This window comes from Calypte anna, chromosome 3 (genome assembly GCF_003957555.1).
Source record: "Calypte anna isolate BGI_N300 chromosome 3, bCalAnn1_v1.p, whole genome shotgun sequence".
NCBI lineage: Eukaryota > Metazoa > Chordata > Aves > Apodiformes > Trochilidae > Calypte > Calypte anna.
Window position 1 is genome coordinate 34,116,079 of NC_044246.1, and position 15,784 is coordinate 34,131,862.

The following is a 15,784-nucleotide window of genomic DNA, read 5'->3' on the forward strand; positions in this document are numbered from 1 at the left end:
GTTTTGTTTCTTGTCAAGGTTTTCTTTATATAAAGCATTTATTAATAAATACATCCCTTAATTCCTGTTTCCTTCAGTGCATGGAAACCATACTGTGTGACTTCAGTAGAGCTGCATAGGTTTGTCTACTTTCATATTGTGAAATAGGAAAGGAAGATAGAGTTTGGGAGATAAGAAAATCCCATAAATAGCCAAATAATATATAAATGCACAGAAAGAAGTCTGTTTCAGACATAGTGACAACTAAGCATGCTATTGAAATATTACTCTTATGATTAAGTTAAACCCAAGGCTATGTGTGGGGTTTGACAGGAGAGGAGATGACCGTGTGCCAGAGTCCAGTGTGGTATATGCAGTTGCCACTTGCAGTTTATTTCTTTTTCTTGCAGATAAACAGTGAAGAAGAAGCTAATGAGAATGAAACAGAGTGGCTTATGGAGGAAGTTGCTGCACCAAATCAAAGAATGGCAAAAGGAGGGCAGGAAAATGGTCACATTACGACCAAGTCTGTTACATCTGAAGCTTTTACTTCTCTCCATGTGGATGACCTGGACAGTGAGGATGAAGTGTTAACCATTCCAGATGTAAAGATTCAGACAGGAAGAGGATTGGACAAGAACAAGCACCCACAAAAGAAGCCACCCAGTCTGGGAAGTGATGACAAAGCTTATTTGCTGAATGGGGGAAGGGAAAGGAAATCAAAAGCCAAGCCAGGCCAGCATCAGGCACAGAACTCTACAAATACAGTATCATTTCATGATGATAGTGATGAGGACTTGTTGAATATTTAATAACCCCTCTTGTGCCTAATCAAATATATATATATAGAGAGAGATTATATATAACGGGACAACATTTCCAACCAAATATGAGGACTTCATCCTGAAAGATTTTTCTGAATTTTGCCTTTAACAGGAAACCATTGAAAAGGGAAGAAGAAAGATTTCTTGGTTGTTTACAATGATCTGTTCAGTAATGACTGGATTTCTAACATCCAGTTGGCTGAGTTATATTGACTCTCTCTAGCCAGGACACTTTTTTAATTTTATTTTTTTTTTAAGCCTCAGCATAAATGTTAAGTGCTTGCTTAAAAAAGAGAAACCTTTGAAAGGAGGAGAATATTAAGGTTCAACGAAGCCCCTGGCTCCTGAGACTCAAATTATCTGACTACTAGCATTTTAACTCCTTGTATTTATTGATCCTCTCTACTCAGGTTTGCTTAACAGCAACATGTTCTTCCTGCCGGCAGGGTATTATTCTATGGGTTCACCCATTGTTAGACAAGGAAAATTATAAGTTTTGTGTGTTGGGATGATTTGATGTAAATTTTGGAACTGGTCTAATTTATCCTGTAAATTTGAATATCCATTCTAATTTAAACAGATCATTGGTTCAGAGGTATTGACTGAAAGGTACAGCTCTGTATAGCTTTAGCCTGAAATGGTTGCTGTTCTTTGCATGATATTTTTTTGGTACTGGTCATATGACTGACTTAATCAGTATTTGCCTAAGCAGCTGACAAGCATCCAAAGATTCTATTTTTTTGTCTTAGATTATGGCTGGACTAGGCCAACTGCACAGAGAACCAGACTTTTCAAGAACATAGTCAGAATTCCTATAATGCCATCTGCACTGCCCTGTTTGATATCACCAATAACTAGAGGAGCCCTAGTCGGCACAATAACTCTCTCTGGTATTAGTTACAAGAAAAAAAAATTGGGACAATATTTTCTGATAGCTTAAGCTCTAGGTCTTCTGCTACAGTCTTGGCCATGGTCATTGATTTGATATTTTGCTGGCAGTGAATGCAAGTCCAATTACTTTATAGCAGTTTTATGAGCAATGTTAGGGTTTCAAAACATCATACAAGTAAATGCAATTGTCAGATTTTTTTGAAACTTAAAATTTCTTCTTTTTTTTTTTTTTTTTTTTTTTGGCTGGCTTACTCAGTTTCAACAGTGGTTTCTTTTTATAAAAACTCCATTTTGAATCAAAATAGTGTAATATAAAATATTCAACAGTTTCAATAAAAGATACAAAGTGGGTATTAGAAATCCCACATCTCAAGTCTGGAATCTTTCTTACTAGTCTGCAATGCTGCTCATCAGCCTGGTGATCTACTTTTTTTGCTGTCTGAGCCACTATCTTTATCTGTCACTCAAGATGAACTGATGTTTGACAAAGACTAGAATATATAGGTAAGCCTCAGTGGTGTACACTGTCTTTTATCAGACTTGGGCTTTATTCTTCTTGTATTGTTACCAGTTAATATGTGAATCATAAAACTAAAGCTAAAGTTGCATCTCGTCATACTTAAAACACAAGCATCATTAGATTAATTTGGGAGGAAAAGGCTTGACAGTATTTTTAATACTGTCATTTACCATTGCAAGAGTTCTTTCAATGGATGTTGAAAATTGCTGCTTCTCTTTCCCAAGTCTTCAAGGCTGACATCTTGGGGTTGTCTGATTGATGAGCTGCTACCTGAAGTTACTTCCAGGCATAACTCCTTGTGGTCTCTTCACTGGGACATAGCATAGAAGGCTTTGGTAGAACAGAGGTACTCTGCCTTGAGAGTGCTTATCTGAGCAGTATCAATGATGTATTTCCAATAATTCAGCTGCCAGTGGTGACTTCAGTGCCTAGTTTGGGAACTATTGCCCAGTTTTTATCTAAGCATTTGTAGACAGACTGACTGAATCTTATTTTTCTGAAAGCTGGATGCATGACTGACTTCACGAGACTGTTGTTCCAGTAGAATACCCTGCTTAACCATAGGTAGCAAAGTGTTAGGAAAATAAGGGGGACCAGATGATTACCTACAAACATCTGGGCCAGGAGCCAAACCCCTGGCAGTCAACAGTCCAAGTGTGAGCCTCTAAGAACCCCCCCTGCATGGCACAGTGCTGCCTAAAGCCTGTCTGGACTGCAGAGTGAGTGATGGGAAATCTGAAACAAAGTCCCAGTCTGGATCTAACCTTTCCAGGTCTGTGGAACTTAATACACACCATTACCAACTGGTTAAACAAAAACACAAGAAAGAAGTGATGTGAGGGGGTTTTGAGTGCATTTTTAAGCCTAATGGCTTTAAACTTCACCCACTTCCTGAGCAGGCTTTGAGTTCAGGTTCCTTGTCCTCAGCTGGCTGCAAACATCGTGTTGAGGAGGCTGTGGGGGCAGGCTGTGAGTGTGGTGGCTGCTGTGCACTTGTGTCCCTGTCCCTCTCCCCAACCCCACATGGATCCCCTGCAACCATGGAAGCAAAAGGCTGGTGTAGGATGGTGCCATGCTGGGCTTGGGGTGACACAGCTGTGAGTGGCTGCAGGAGAGGGGTTTATCTTGCTTCAGGCATTCCTGCCTGAGAAGAGGTAAGGGGAAGGAACACATCTATGATGCAGGGAATGATCTTAGGATGCTGGTCCACAAAGCATCTGTCACAGATGGTTAGGCCACTTTTGCTCTGGCAGTGAGACCAGGTGAAGAGCTGGTTCCATTTCTGTCCCCTGTCCAGAATGGCCTCCTGAGCCTGTTTATTTTTTGGAGTGTATTGAGAGGGAGGTCTTAATTTTTTTGTGTAGTTGCCTAACCTATGCAAGTCATTTTCCAGACCATTTTTCTGTGGTGAGAAATAGGCTGTAATATAATAATTTTGTATTATGACTTCCCAAAGCTATTCCCACTGCAAAAATATGATCAGGTGAAAACTGTGTTTCCTGATGTTGGTGGAGGAAATTTTCCTTGAGTGTGGAAGGTGAAGGTGGCTGCAGGGGTGGGACATACACAGTACTGCAGTTTGCATGAAAGCTGTTCCTTTACCATCTTGTGGCTCACTTCTGTTCCCCACTATACATACCTACTCTTTGTAGAGCATGGTCGATAAGCCTTGTTCACATGTGGTGCCTAGTAACTGCTACATTAAACCTTTATTTTGCTTGCATGTTGGAGGAACTGTCCATCCTCATTTGCTCCTTGAATGTCAGAATTTGCTAAAAACAAAAATACCAACCTGAAGTGCTGTGGCTGTTAGCGGCATTTCTGGAGAAAAGAAACATGTTTGCTCTGATTAGGGGTTAAATGCAAATTCTTCCTGGGTGAATTAAGGTCTGATTTCAAACGAAACCTTAAAAATAAAGCTTGCAACATGTAGTTTAATAATTTATGGAGTTAGTCTTGACTTTTGGTCAAATGTCTTTGTTACTTAAGTAGCTTTGCTGCCAACTAAATATATCAGTGCCACAGAGAGGACGTACATGAGGATTTTGGGGTGGTTTTGATGCCAAAATGCCAACCCTAGATGACATTTTGGAGTATGTTGGGGAATTCGACAGGTTCCAGAAGCAAACTTTCTTTGTCCTCTGTTTGCTTTCTGCTGCCTTCACTCCGGTGTACGTGGGTGTCGTCTTCTTTGGGTTCATCCCCGAGCATCGCTGCTTCAGCCCCGGGGTGGCTGAGCTGAGCCAGCGCTGTGGCTGGAGCCTGGAGGAGCAGCTGAATCTGACTGTTCCCGAGTGGGGTGGCCACGGGGACAGTTTCAGCAGCCGCTGCAGGAGGTATGAGGTGGACTGGAACACAACAGGCGTCAGCTGCACCGACCCCCTTGGCAGCCTTGTGGGCAACCGGAGCGCCGCTCCCCTTGGTCCCTGCCGGGATGGCTGGGTCTACAACTCCCCAGGGACCTCTCTTGTGACAGAGGTAAAAACAAATATCCCCCTTTCCCTGCCCCCTCAGTTACAGACAAACTGAGGGATGTGGAAGAGCACTGCTGTCACCTAATTAAAATGATTTCTTGCTTACCTGGGTGAGGGGATCCTCTTGCTGTGAACTTGCACAGGGCACTTTGCAAGTTGTCTTCCCTGTGTCCTTTCTGCAAGACCTTACCCTGGCTGCTAGGGATCTGCTTTTATCTCCAGCTGGGGAGCAAAGCGTATTTCAGCAAATAAATCCCTTGGCAGATAAAGGCCAGTTCTGAATGAAACTCCCATCACATGAGAGGTCGGATTGGTGGAGGTATGTAAACAGCTCCTGAGAGGGGTCAGCAGCCCCCAGCACTGCAAGCAGAGCTGGCCCAGCTCCCAGCGGGCACACTGTACTGACCTCCCTGGGGTCTGCACCCAGATTTTGGGGGAGGTCTTGATTTCTTTTTATTTCAAATAGAGCAAGTATCTTGAAGTTTATTTCCAGTTTAAGATTAAATGGCAATGACTGTTGGGAAAGGTAATTTCCTCCTGCAGTTACACATCTTAATTTGGCAATTAATTGCAGAAAATCCAACAGCTGTTTTGTGGTCTTGGAAGATATGAGTAAACTGGAAATTGTATTGAGGGTACTTAGAGGGTTTTAGGTGCTTTAACTTTAAAAGCAAATCAGTATCTGGGATGACAAACTATTTTGTCATAGAAATTTCCACCAAATTTTTAGAGGTGGTGGAAGCCAAGGTTCTTTCCCCAATATATCTAACATAAACATAGGAGTGGTTAAATTCTGTGCTCTAGCAACTTCAGCATTTATAGTTTTGTAAGAAGTTGAAGTGAGATTTTAGGTGGTGAACTGTAAGGGTATGTAAGCAAAGTATGGACTGTGTGATACTAAAGTGTGAAGTGAGATGCCTCACACAGAGAGTGACCCAGGACTTCTACAAAGCAGCAGCGCAGCAGGCGCATTTCTCTGCAGAAGACTTGTGTGCACTTTTGGTAATGTGCTTTGCTTGCAAATGTGGCTTTCTGTGAAAGCTCTTGGGCTCTCCTGTGTTGTCCTTTGCTCTTGCAGCCAAGTAAGGGAAAGACCAGAGCAGAGTAAACATGTTACTTTGCTCAGAGGAAACATTTACACATGGCACAATATCCTCATAGGAAGCCCTAGAGAGCATCAGGAGGAGTTTCTGGGTTTATGTTAATTAAAGATGCATAGTCTTGAATAAAAGCTACTGGTAGGATGAAGAGGGATTCTCAGTCACGTTAGGACAGCTTTTTGAAATAACTTCTCCAGTAACTTTTAAGTATATCTGTACTAAAGTAAGATTGAAGCCCAGATGGCAAATATATGTGCATACCAACGTGGTATAAAGCTTGGGCCTGGATATTAAATACCTGGTCTCCAGACACGTTGGTCTGTACAGCAATTTAGCTGAGGAAAAGGCCAGAGCAGAGAGAAAATGCTGTGGCCTCAGGCTCAGATGCAGGTAACTCCTGCCACCCTTCCTTGGGGAGATGGTGCTCCATAGGAAATGGGATGAGGCAGGCTTTTGTAAACGTCTCTGGTACCATTAGTGAAGGCATTACCCTTAGTCCTGAAGGTTCTGCAGGGATTAGCTGTGGCACACAAGATTATGGGGCAACCAAGATGGCTTAGAAATGTTCACCACCATCTACAGAAAAAATTGAAAAGCCCAAGGTGGTCACTAGGTCTGTTTTGATTTGATCAACAAGACCTAACATAAACTATGGTCCTGATCTTAACAGGTTACAGCTCAATTGTGGTATTTTTTCTGTAATGAGATATGAGAGGGGAAGTACCAGGGAACTTCTCAGGGGCTTGAATCCTGCTTTTAATGTTAGAAACAATTAAACCAGTAGCATTTCTGGGTGCTGATAAAATGGCCATTGACCCAGAAAAAAATTTAAATCATTAACTAAAGCAAAGGAAACTTGTGGATGTGAGCCAGCTCCTTGTCTCATTCTCTTGCATCTAACTGTGGTTGCTCCTTTAGTTTAACCTGGTGTGTGAGGACTCCTGGAAGCTGGACATCTTTCAGTCTTCAGTGAATGCTGGGTTCTTTGTTGGCTCCATAAACATTGGCTACATAGCTGACAGGTATGTGTGGGCTGACAGCAAACCCTCTGACCTCCCTTATCAGCGTTCATCAGCGAAGCTGATAAAGGCTAAGAAGGGTTTTGCAACTGCTACCATCTCTGCTCTTCTCCAAATAAGATCAACCACTGGATGTTCAGTTGCTCTATGAGGAGCAAGCATTCTGGCTCTTAGGTCATGTCTGGTGGTTTGCACAAACCTCCTGCTTGGTGAGTCCTGCAGAGCTTGTGAGCACTCTCTTAGGACCACGCACCCCAAACTCCTGACTGTGCTGCACCACACAGGTGCCAAGTGAAGCCAGGGCACACTGGTTTGGAGCTCCCACTTTATCTGTCACAACTTTTGTTTCTGCAGCTTGGAAACCTCTTTCTTCCTTTAGAGAAACTTTGAAATAGTAGATACAGGGGTGGCCAGATAGGTAGAGCACTGGTCACTGTAAAAGCACAAATCCCTGTGTCCTGGCCTCTTCAGCTCCCTGTTCAGAGCCACCAGGGACAGGCCCCGTAGCCCCACCCCAGCTGGGGTTGGCACAGAACAAATGACAGTGTTTGAAGGCCTTCTTGCCCCCCTTGTTCCCCTCCTGATCAGGACTATTAGTACAGGAGACTAATACAGTTAGTATTAGACAGTTAGTATTAGTTGCTCCAGCTGTGCTCCCACTCACAAGAAGATCCATGCATATTAGAATTTTTTGAAATTAAGATTGTGGTATATAAAGCTTCTTTAAATCTGGTGCACATATAGAAATCCTAATATTAATTATTATTTATAATATTATTATTTTTCACCCCATTAAAAAAACGGATTGCTAAGCTGCTTGTTCTGAAATTCGGGGATAACAGTCACAATCTGGATATATGCAAATGAGGAGTGATTGTCCTTTAAATTTGGGCATTTTTATTTTTCATGAAAGTTTTTGTTAGTTTGGAGGGCAGTTGTCACAGCAATTTTTCAGGGCATTGGAAAGCATATAAGTGAGTAATGGGCTAAGAATAAAAGAATATAGCTACCCCTTCTATAGCAAATTCGGATATTTTTCTTTTTCAAAGATGCACAAAGCTTTTTGTTTCAAACACCTGTGTTTTCATGACTAGTGTTTTGCTTTGCAAGTATTATCTTCCAATACAGGTTTGGCCGTAAAGTTTGCCTTTTAAATACAATTTTTGCAAATGCCATCTGTGGAATCCTTCTGGTCTTCCTGCCCACCTACCTGTGGATAGTCATTCTCCGGTTCCTGCAAGGGCTGGTCAGCAAGGGCTGCTGGACTGCAGGCTACATCCTGGGTGAGTTCAGACTTTTTCCCAGGAGCAGAAGATAAAGCAAAAAACAAACAAACAAACAAAAACCAACAAAGCAAAAAACAAGTCCTCAACAAAAGCCATTTAAAAATATCTCCCGTAGTGTTTTATCAAGGAGTTTTCTCCTGAATTCTCAGGATTTTTGCTAGCACTGTCATTATGGAGAAACAGCAGTAGCCTCCAAAGCTCAAGCAAGGGGTGGTATATTAAGGCTGTTACCTCAAGATAGGATTTGCCCTGTGGTCTGGATTTGGGCCTCTGGGCTCCTCTCACTCCCCTTGGGCACTGGCTGGGGAAGGAGACAGCCCCAGTGAAGGCAGCAGCTGCTCCATCCCACTCACAGATGGAGTGATGACAGAGGAGGCTGGTGAAGAAGCAGGAAAAGGGTGGAGAGAATTTGAGGCACTTTTTATGACACAAAGAACATTAGAGGGCAAACAGAGGCTTTACAGCCTAAAAATAACAGAAGAACATCATGCACTTGCTGAGAAAAGGACAAGCTGTCTGGGTATCTGTGCACTTGTCTTAGCAGAGACCTGCCAGGGTGGTTGCAGAGCAGTGCAGGGAGCCAGAGGCTGGGCTGGTGCCTCTCCCAGCACTTTGCACCATTGTGGGTGGTGGTGAAGGATGGCTGAGTGGCAGCAGGGTTGGCACCATCTCCGAACCCCCCCATCCTGGTGTGTGGTAGGGCTTCTCTGACTTCTCTGGTGTGAAGTTCAGGCTCTTGTCAAAAATACCCAACACTAAGAAATCACCAAGATAGAAAATCTAGTATTTTAAATGTTGCCCAATAGAGCCTTATCTGGGTTAGGATGTCAGGAGGCTCTATTGAATAGCTCTGAGTGATCCCTTTTACTGCCATAGTGGAAAAAAAAGTAAATTTCAACACCTTAAGAGGAAAGACTTCTATTAAGTCTTTTAGTGGGAACATCTTGCTAATCAATTATCCAGATGCCTGATATAAATAAAATCCAGACATCTAGTTCACTGTCCAGATTATGTTCTGCCAAGACATGATTGTTCCTTCCTGTGCATATTCTAGATGCTTTCTTGGCCTCTTAAATCTTCTCCTGACACAACCGAAATATTCACCACCTCTTCTGTGGAACTTTATGCCATTTTAGAGCATAAAATCCTCATCAGGACAATGACTTGACCTATCTTGATATTTTCCCCCGGTTTCACCCATGTTACTTCTGGATTCTCCTTGAAACTCTCATGAGAGAGTAATCATCCAGAATCAGCCCCAATGCCCATTTAAACTTGTATGGTCTCCCTAGGGGTGGCCAATACTGAGTGCCTAGAGAAAGGGTACAGTGGCAAAGCAGCCTTGTTGTCATGCTATCCTGGGACATTTTTCTACCCTTCAGATACTTTTGGCTCATTCCTGCTGAGCCTGAGGAGATGTCTTTGTCTCTGTGCATTGTTTGCCCAAGCAGCATTAGCTAATCCGTGGTTCCAGAACACAGCACTTCCTTCAGTTGCTAAATAACTTTTTTCTGTTCCTTTTCCAGTTGGTTTGCTTTCTTGAAATCACACAACTGGATGGAAAATTCTGAGTATGCTTGTGTGTGTCTGCTGGAATAGTTACTTTTAGCTGTGTATCAACCAGACTCAACATCTATCTCGTGTTGTGCAGTTGAGTCATGAAAGCCATCCTGACCAGGGAGCTGTATGCCATCCCTGGGTACAAGGATTTCTTACATACTTGGAGTAAGCTGCAGGCTGAAAGGCTGCACTTTGAAAGCAATATATGGTGTTTCGTTACTGGGTTGAACATATTATCTAGGTGGGAATTAAATTTTACAACAAAACCCATCTGTGCACTTTGAGGAATGTGTGATTTACTCCGATTTCCATGACAAAGGGCAGTACTGAATGCCTTAGGCCTGCACTAAGAGGAGTGTTTTCTCCTTTACCGAGAATTTGGGTGACCAAAGCAAACCTTTGCCAGGAAGCCCAGGATTACCAAGATGGTTTCTTCAAGGCTTTACCAGAACATTGGCCTTCCAGTGTTCCCAAAGAGCGAGTCACTGCTGTGCTGAGCCATCACTCACCTCTCTGTGTGTGTGTTTGCAGTGACAGAAGTCGTCGGTCCGAAGTACCGGAGGACGGTGGCCATCCTCTACCAGATGGCCTTCTCAGTTGGGCTTCTGGTCTTTGATGGCATCGCTTATGCCATCCCCCACTGGCGGTGGCTGCAGCTCACCGTCACCCTGCCGAGCTTCTTCTTCCTGCTCTACTACTGGTAAATGGGCTTTTGTTGTTCCCCAAAAGCACCCCAAAAGCAGCTGCTTCTGCCTCCCAGGGCTTCTTAGTGCAAAGAGGAGGAAGACAGCAAAAAGGAACAGACACCTTAGCAACTGAGACTTCATTGTCTTAGCCCATGCATCACACCTGAGTTTGGTTTAGAAGACAGATCACTTTGAAAAGCACTGGGGGAGAGTGGCTTAATATCATCTGCTGTCTTCATCAAGAGTTGCATACAAGAAAATAAATGTTTAGACATAACTTAGTGGATCCTATGCTGGAAAGATGATTGTTGAGATATCCCTGAATGCTAACATAACTGTAACAGGTTGTTTACATGTTCTTTTAAGTAAAAAATACTGCAGCTTTTTGTGGTCCATCCAAAAGGAGGCATGTGGTTTTGCCTTTATTTTGGGTTCTGTCCCTTCCTTTTATTGATATTTTACAGTTTGATTGCTTCAATTTAAGAAACTGTCTGGATGGATTGAGAAGTTAGGAATAGTAGTAAAGTAGAAAGAGATTTCTTGACTCCTTTTTTCCATGTTTGTGAATTGAACAAGGCTGCTCCGCCTTGTTTCTTCTTCACAAGCTGCGATGGCACAACTGGAAAATGGCTCCCTAAGAGGAGCCAGTTTGTGGTCAACAGGCTGAATAAAATGGTAGCACTACTCTTGCTCAAAGGCCTTTCTAGATTTATCTTGAGTAAGCTCATCTCTGACTAAAGCCACTAACATAACTGTTCCTCTTCCCATTTCAGCAGCAGGATATATATGACTTTTCCTGGTGAAAGTGGAGCAGTGGTAAAAACAGAAAACCTAAAGAAAAACCCCACCTCCCTTTATCCAACCCAAGTCCTCTCTCCACAGTCTCCATACATGGGAGTCCTATGTGAGCTTTCTGATTGCATTAATACTTAATACTTGCATTGTAGGTGCCTCCCAGAGTCTCCAAGGTGGCTGATCTCTCAAGGAAAAAATGACAAAGCTATGAAAATCATCAGTGACATAGCTAGAAAAAATCAGAAAAAGATGCCTTCCCATTTTGAGGTGAGCTCAGCATTTACGTATGCATGTAAGCAAGCATCATGATAGTCCCTTCCATCACTTCCATCAGCAGAAACTTACTGTACTTTGTACTGGCTCTTCTGAAGGATATTAAATTTGAAGAGGAAAATGGTGGAAAGCAGAGTCCTTCACTCATTGACCTTGTCAGGACACCACAGATGAGAAAAAACACGTTAATTTTGATGTACAACTGGTAAGAGCTGTTCTTGAAGCTCTGGTCACGAAGGCTCCATTGGGGCACAGAGCTCGGTCCTCTGGCTGACTGACTGTGCCAGAGTGTTCTCTACGTAGGTTCACCAGCTCCGTCCTTTACCAAGGGCTCATCATGCACATGGGAGTAGCTGCTGGGAACATGCATCTGGATTTCCTCTATTCTGCCCTTGTTGAGTTTCCAGCTGCCTTCATCATCATCGTCACCATTGACCGCATTGGGCGTCGCTACCCCTGGGCTGTGTCAAACCTGGTGGCTGGGGCTGCCTGCCTTGTCACAGCCCTGATCCCAGAGGGTGAGTCACCTGCATGGGGATGTGTGATGGTTTCCGACCCTGGTCTTGCCTCCTGGGGACAGCACCTGTCTCTCCCTCTCTTTTCCTGGGGTCCAGCCCCATGAACCTGTACCAGCCATTGGCTGCTGCTCATGGCTTTTAGCAGCACGCCTCATTGACAGATGAGGTTGATTTGTGGCACTGCTAATAAATCAAGAACCTGGGTCCCCCTTCCTGCTTTGGGAGGGGTCCTGTGCCTCAGAGGCTCATGCAGTGCTGGCTGTCCCCATTCCTTCTTTCACATAGGTGAAAGAATGCCCCTAAAAAGCATCAAATGATACGGGATCAGAGATCTCACCTGAAATAATACTGGTGAATTAACTGACTCTTGCTAAATCACTGGGATGCTTTTAAATGTGTTGAAAGTGTTTTCTCTGCAGATCTACATTGGCTAAAAGTGATTGCTGCTTGCATTGGGAGAATGGGAATCACGATGGCTTTTGAAATGGTTTGCTTTGTAAACACTGAACTGTATCCAACATACATCAGGTAGGTGCATCCTATTCTCTACTGGCATTGGGCCCAGAAACAAATAGTTGGAGCCACTGCGTATGCTGTGTTTTATGCTACACCATGTTATCCTCAAATATGTCAGATCTACATGAGTACTGCTGAACATAAAGCAGGTGAAGCATGAGTAGAATGCTTAAAAAAGATCAATGGAGACAACAAATGTGCTTTAAGGCAGATGAAACTTATGTGAGTGAAATAAAAGGAAAAGCAAAGATAAACAGGGAGCATGAGGTTATGAAGTCTCACGTACTATTTGGATTTGCATGCTGTTTGCATCAAAACAACAGTTAAATGGATCTGTCCAGAGTGGAGTCCAGTAGGGAGAATGTGTGATAACTTCAGCCTGTCACATAAGGACTGGATTATTTCCCTATTTGTAAGTGGCTGCAGAGTGAATAGCTCAGATGTATGCATGCACACTGCAGAAATCTAAAGCTTGGGTTTTAAATTCTTCTTCAAATTTTCCTCTTTCTACCCTGTGACTGTAGGCCACTTCCTGTAGAGGATATCTCTGTCCTTTCCAGGTGAATCTTAATCCTCCTTTTTTCAATGGAGAGACACTGATCATACAAAGTTATAGAGCATATGAAACAGGGACTATTATTCTTATTTCTCTATCCATAATTAGTACAATGGAGTTTTCATTTCTTTTTTTTTTAATAGTGTATAGCAAGCAGAAGGATCATTCATCACTCTTTGCACTAGGTGACCTAAGATGTGCTGAAGATAATGTTTTACATTTTACTTGATCCAGAGAGTGCCCCCAGACGCTCTGGGCCTGGTAGTCAATTCAGCAATGCTCTCCTGTTCCTATTTGCTAAGCTTTTTATTCTTGTAATACTTAGGTCTAAACTTCTGGATGTGCCCATCAGTGGAAAACTAGGGCTTTTTAAACTCTTTTGACATTTTGTGGTCTGCTGAGCTTGCATGCCTGGTGCAAGGGTCAGAACTGTGATCTGTGCCCTTCAGTCCGCAGTGCTGTGATGCTAATGTAATCCCTTTGCTGCTGAACCAGGAACCTTGGAGTGATGGTCTGTTCCTCCTTGTGTGATGTTGGTGGAATCATTGTCCCATTCATTGTCTACAGACTGATGGAAGTCTGGCACGATCTGCCATTGATAGTCTTCAGTAAGTGCCACCTCTCCTACTTGCCAGCTGCTTTTGGAATGCAGTGACAGAGCCCAGGCTTCAAAGGGAAGAAAAAAGATCTAAGGCATTAGAGTTTAATTCATCCATCCAAATCCAGCAGAAGTCCCTTACCATCTACTAAAGCCACAGTTTTCAGTTTATAAGAACATGGAGCTTTATTATGCATTAATGTCTTTTTGCCTGTGTTATTGTTTGTTGCATTTTAAAGGATGCTAGAGGGAATTTACAGGTTCCACAGATGGCAAAGAGCTGAGAAATGTTTGGACAATATTAATATTCTGATGAATTAAAATCTGTACTCTTCTTCTGTGAGATCTACAGTCTCAGTCCAGGAGCCACAACCTAGAATTTTACATAATTGCCTATTTAATGGAGTACAAGTATAGCAGTTACACCTCAGCTTTTCTGACAGTCTGTTAACTGGATATTCTCCAGCTCTTTGGCAAGAGGTTGGTAAATAAGTGCAAGATGAGTGTTTGCAGAGTAGTGACCTGAACTCTCAGGTCAGGGTCTGCAAAACTGTTCTGAATCTTTAGATCATCAGACTGTTTATAGAAAAATGCCTCAAATGGCAGTATGCAGGGTTTTTTTAAGAGACAGCACATTTAGGGGGGTGCTTGGTAGATTTAAAATATGGGCGTCAAATACTTACAAAGTGGACAAAAGAAATTACTTGTGGAGAAGTTAATCACACTGAGTTGGAGATAACACATTCTCTGTGTGTTTTCTAAATCTAGTTATGTGAACAGCAAAAAAAATGGAATCTGCTTCCTTGCATGCACTCAGACTAGAAAGGGTTCTTGTCTCTTTACAGTTGTCTGTCCAACCTGTGATGCCACAAATTCAGTGCACACCTCTCAGCTGAATTTGTCTCATTGCTGTCTCCACATAGCTGGCATGTTCCCCAGTGATGGCATGATGCTTATAGAGCCTTGATGTGTGTATCTTGTATGAAGAAGAAAATAATATGCCATTCATATGTCCTTTGTGCCAGGCAGATGAAAGTGCTGTATATGCTATGAATTGGTATATGTTAACAAGCTCTTTGTGCATCTGTTCAATTTGAAGCTGTTCTTGGTTTGTTGGCGGGAGGACTGGTGTTGCTCCTACCTGAAACTAAAGGAAGAGTTTTGCCTGAGACTGTTGAAGATGTTGAAAACTTTCACAGGTAAATCAGGATGATGAAATCTCAGCAGGTTTCACTTAAAATTGAGCAAAATCCCTGCCTAGAGCTTTTTGGGGAAGACCAGGGGTCACTTGGCTGCCTCTTATGCTTCCAAGAAGATGCTAGTTAGTTCTCAATATCTAGCTGGGAGACTTTCTTTTTATCACTTGTCTACCTTGGCACCTGGAAACAAGCACCACAGGCCATTACTGCCTGTGAACAGCTGCACTACTCTCAAACCTGATACACCACTATTATAAATTATGCTTAAGAAGCAGAACTGATCTTGTGGGATAGAAAAAGGGCATTCTTGATAGCTGCTACTTTTGTGGTAAGTGAAGCACCTGTATCTACTGAGGAGCCAGAGCAACTTTAGAGGAGTTGAGGATTAGCTCCTCATTTTCCTATGGGGAAGAGGCAGGGCGAATGAAGAACATGAAGTTGGGTGCTCACTGAACAGCTATATTTATGGTTTGCTGCTCGTGTCTTGCAGGCAAAGCACTCCAAAGGCCAAAAAGATCTATCTCCATGTCCAAACGTCAGAAGTAGACCGTGACTGAAGAAGGCATAACTCTTTGTGGGTACCCTTGCTTTAAGGCACTGGGAGGAAAAGATAAATTGGAATAAATACTCTCCCCCATGTTGCATCTTTTTTGTCTCCCTATCTTTTATTTACAGTGTCTGAAAGTTTCTGATGGAACTGTTCCTATTGCTGCATAGTGGCTTCCCTCTTTGTAGTCTGTAATATAAATATGTTTTAGAGCTGGGAACTTGTCATATTAGCTTTGTGGATGACAGCATGGAGGTAAATCTTTACTTGAGGATGGTGGGGTCTACCCCAACAAAACTTTATAAACCTCTGTGAAGTCTGCCTTTGTTTTTTGGCCATAGGAAAGGGTAGTGAATTACAACAGAGCTTTACTTCTATTATGGATCTAAAATGGCTACAAGACCTCATAAAATCTTGGTACAACTTGCAACAAATTTGCTCAG

The 15,784-nt window shown here is 42.8% G+C and overlaps 2 protein-coding genes across 3 annotated transcripts in view; both read left to right on the forward strand.

Annotated features, from left to right (window-relative positions):
• IGF2R (insulin like growth factor 2 receptor) overlaps window positions 1-4,159 on the forward strand; it is a 60,103-nt gene extending 55,944 nt beyond the window's left edge. For both annotated transcript variants that reach the window (XM_030448672.1, XM_030448673.1), the window contains exon 48: window positions 390-4,159. In XM_030448672.1, the coding sequence (XP_030304532.1) occupies window positions 390-791 (402 nt within the window). In that variant the 3' untranslated portion in view covers window positions 792-4,159. The remainder of the gene's footprint in view (window positions 1-389) is intronic.
• Window positions 4,160-4,258: 99 nt separating this feature from the next.
• SLC22A2 (solute carrier family 22 member 2) lies at window positions 4,259-15,545 on the forward strand. The gene is made up of 11 exons (XM_030448674.1): window positions 4,259-4,692; window positions 6,707-6,810; window positions 7,936-8,090; window positions 10,185-10,353; window positions 11,287-11,401; window positions 11,506-11,612; window positions 11,711-11,925; window positions 12,345-12,453; window positions 13,493-13,605; window positions 14,695-14,794; window positions 15,285-15,545. Exons 1-11 carry the CDS (start codon window positions 4,282-4,284, stop codon window positions 15,349-15,351), a joined length of 1,665 nt encoding a protein of 554 aa, XP_030304534.1. The 5' UTR covers window positions 4,259-4,281; the 3' UTR covers window positions 15,352-15,545.
• The last annotated feature ends 239 nt before the right edge of the window (window positions 15,546-15,784 follow it).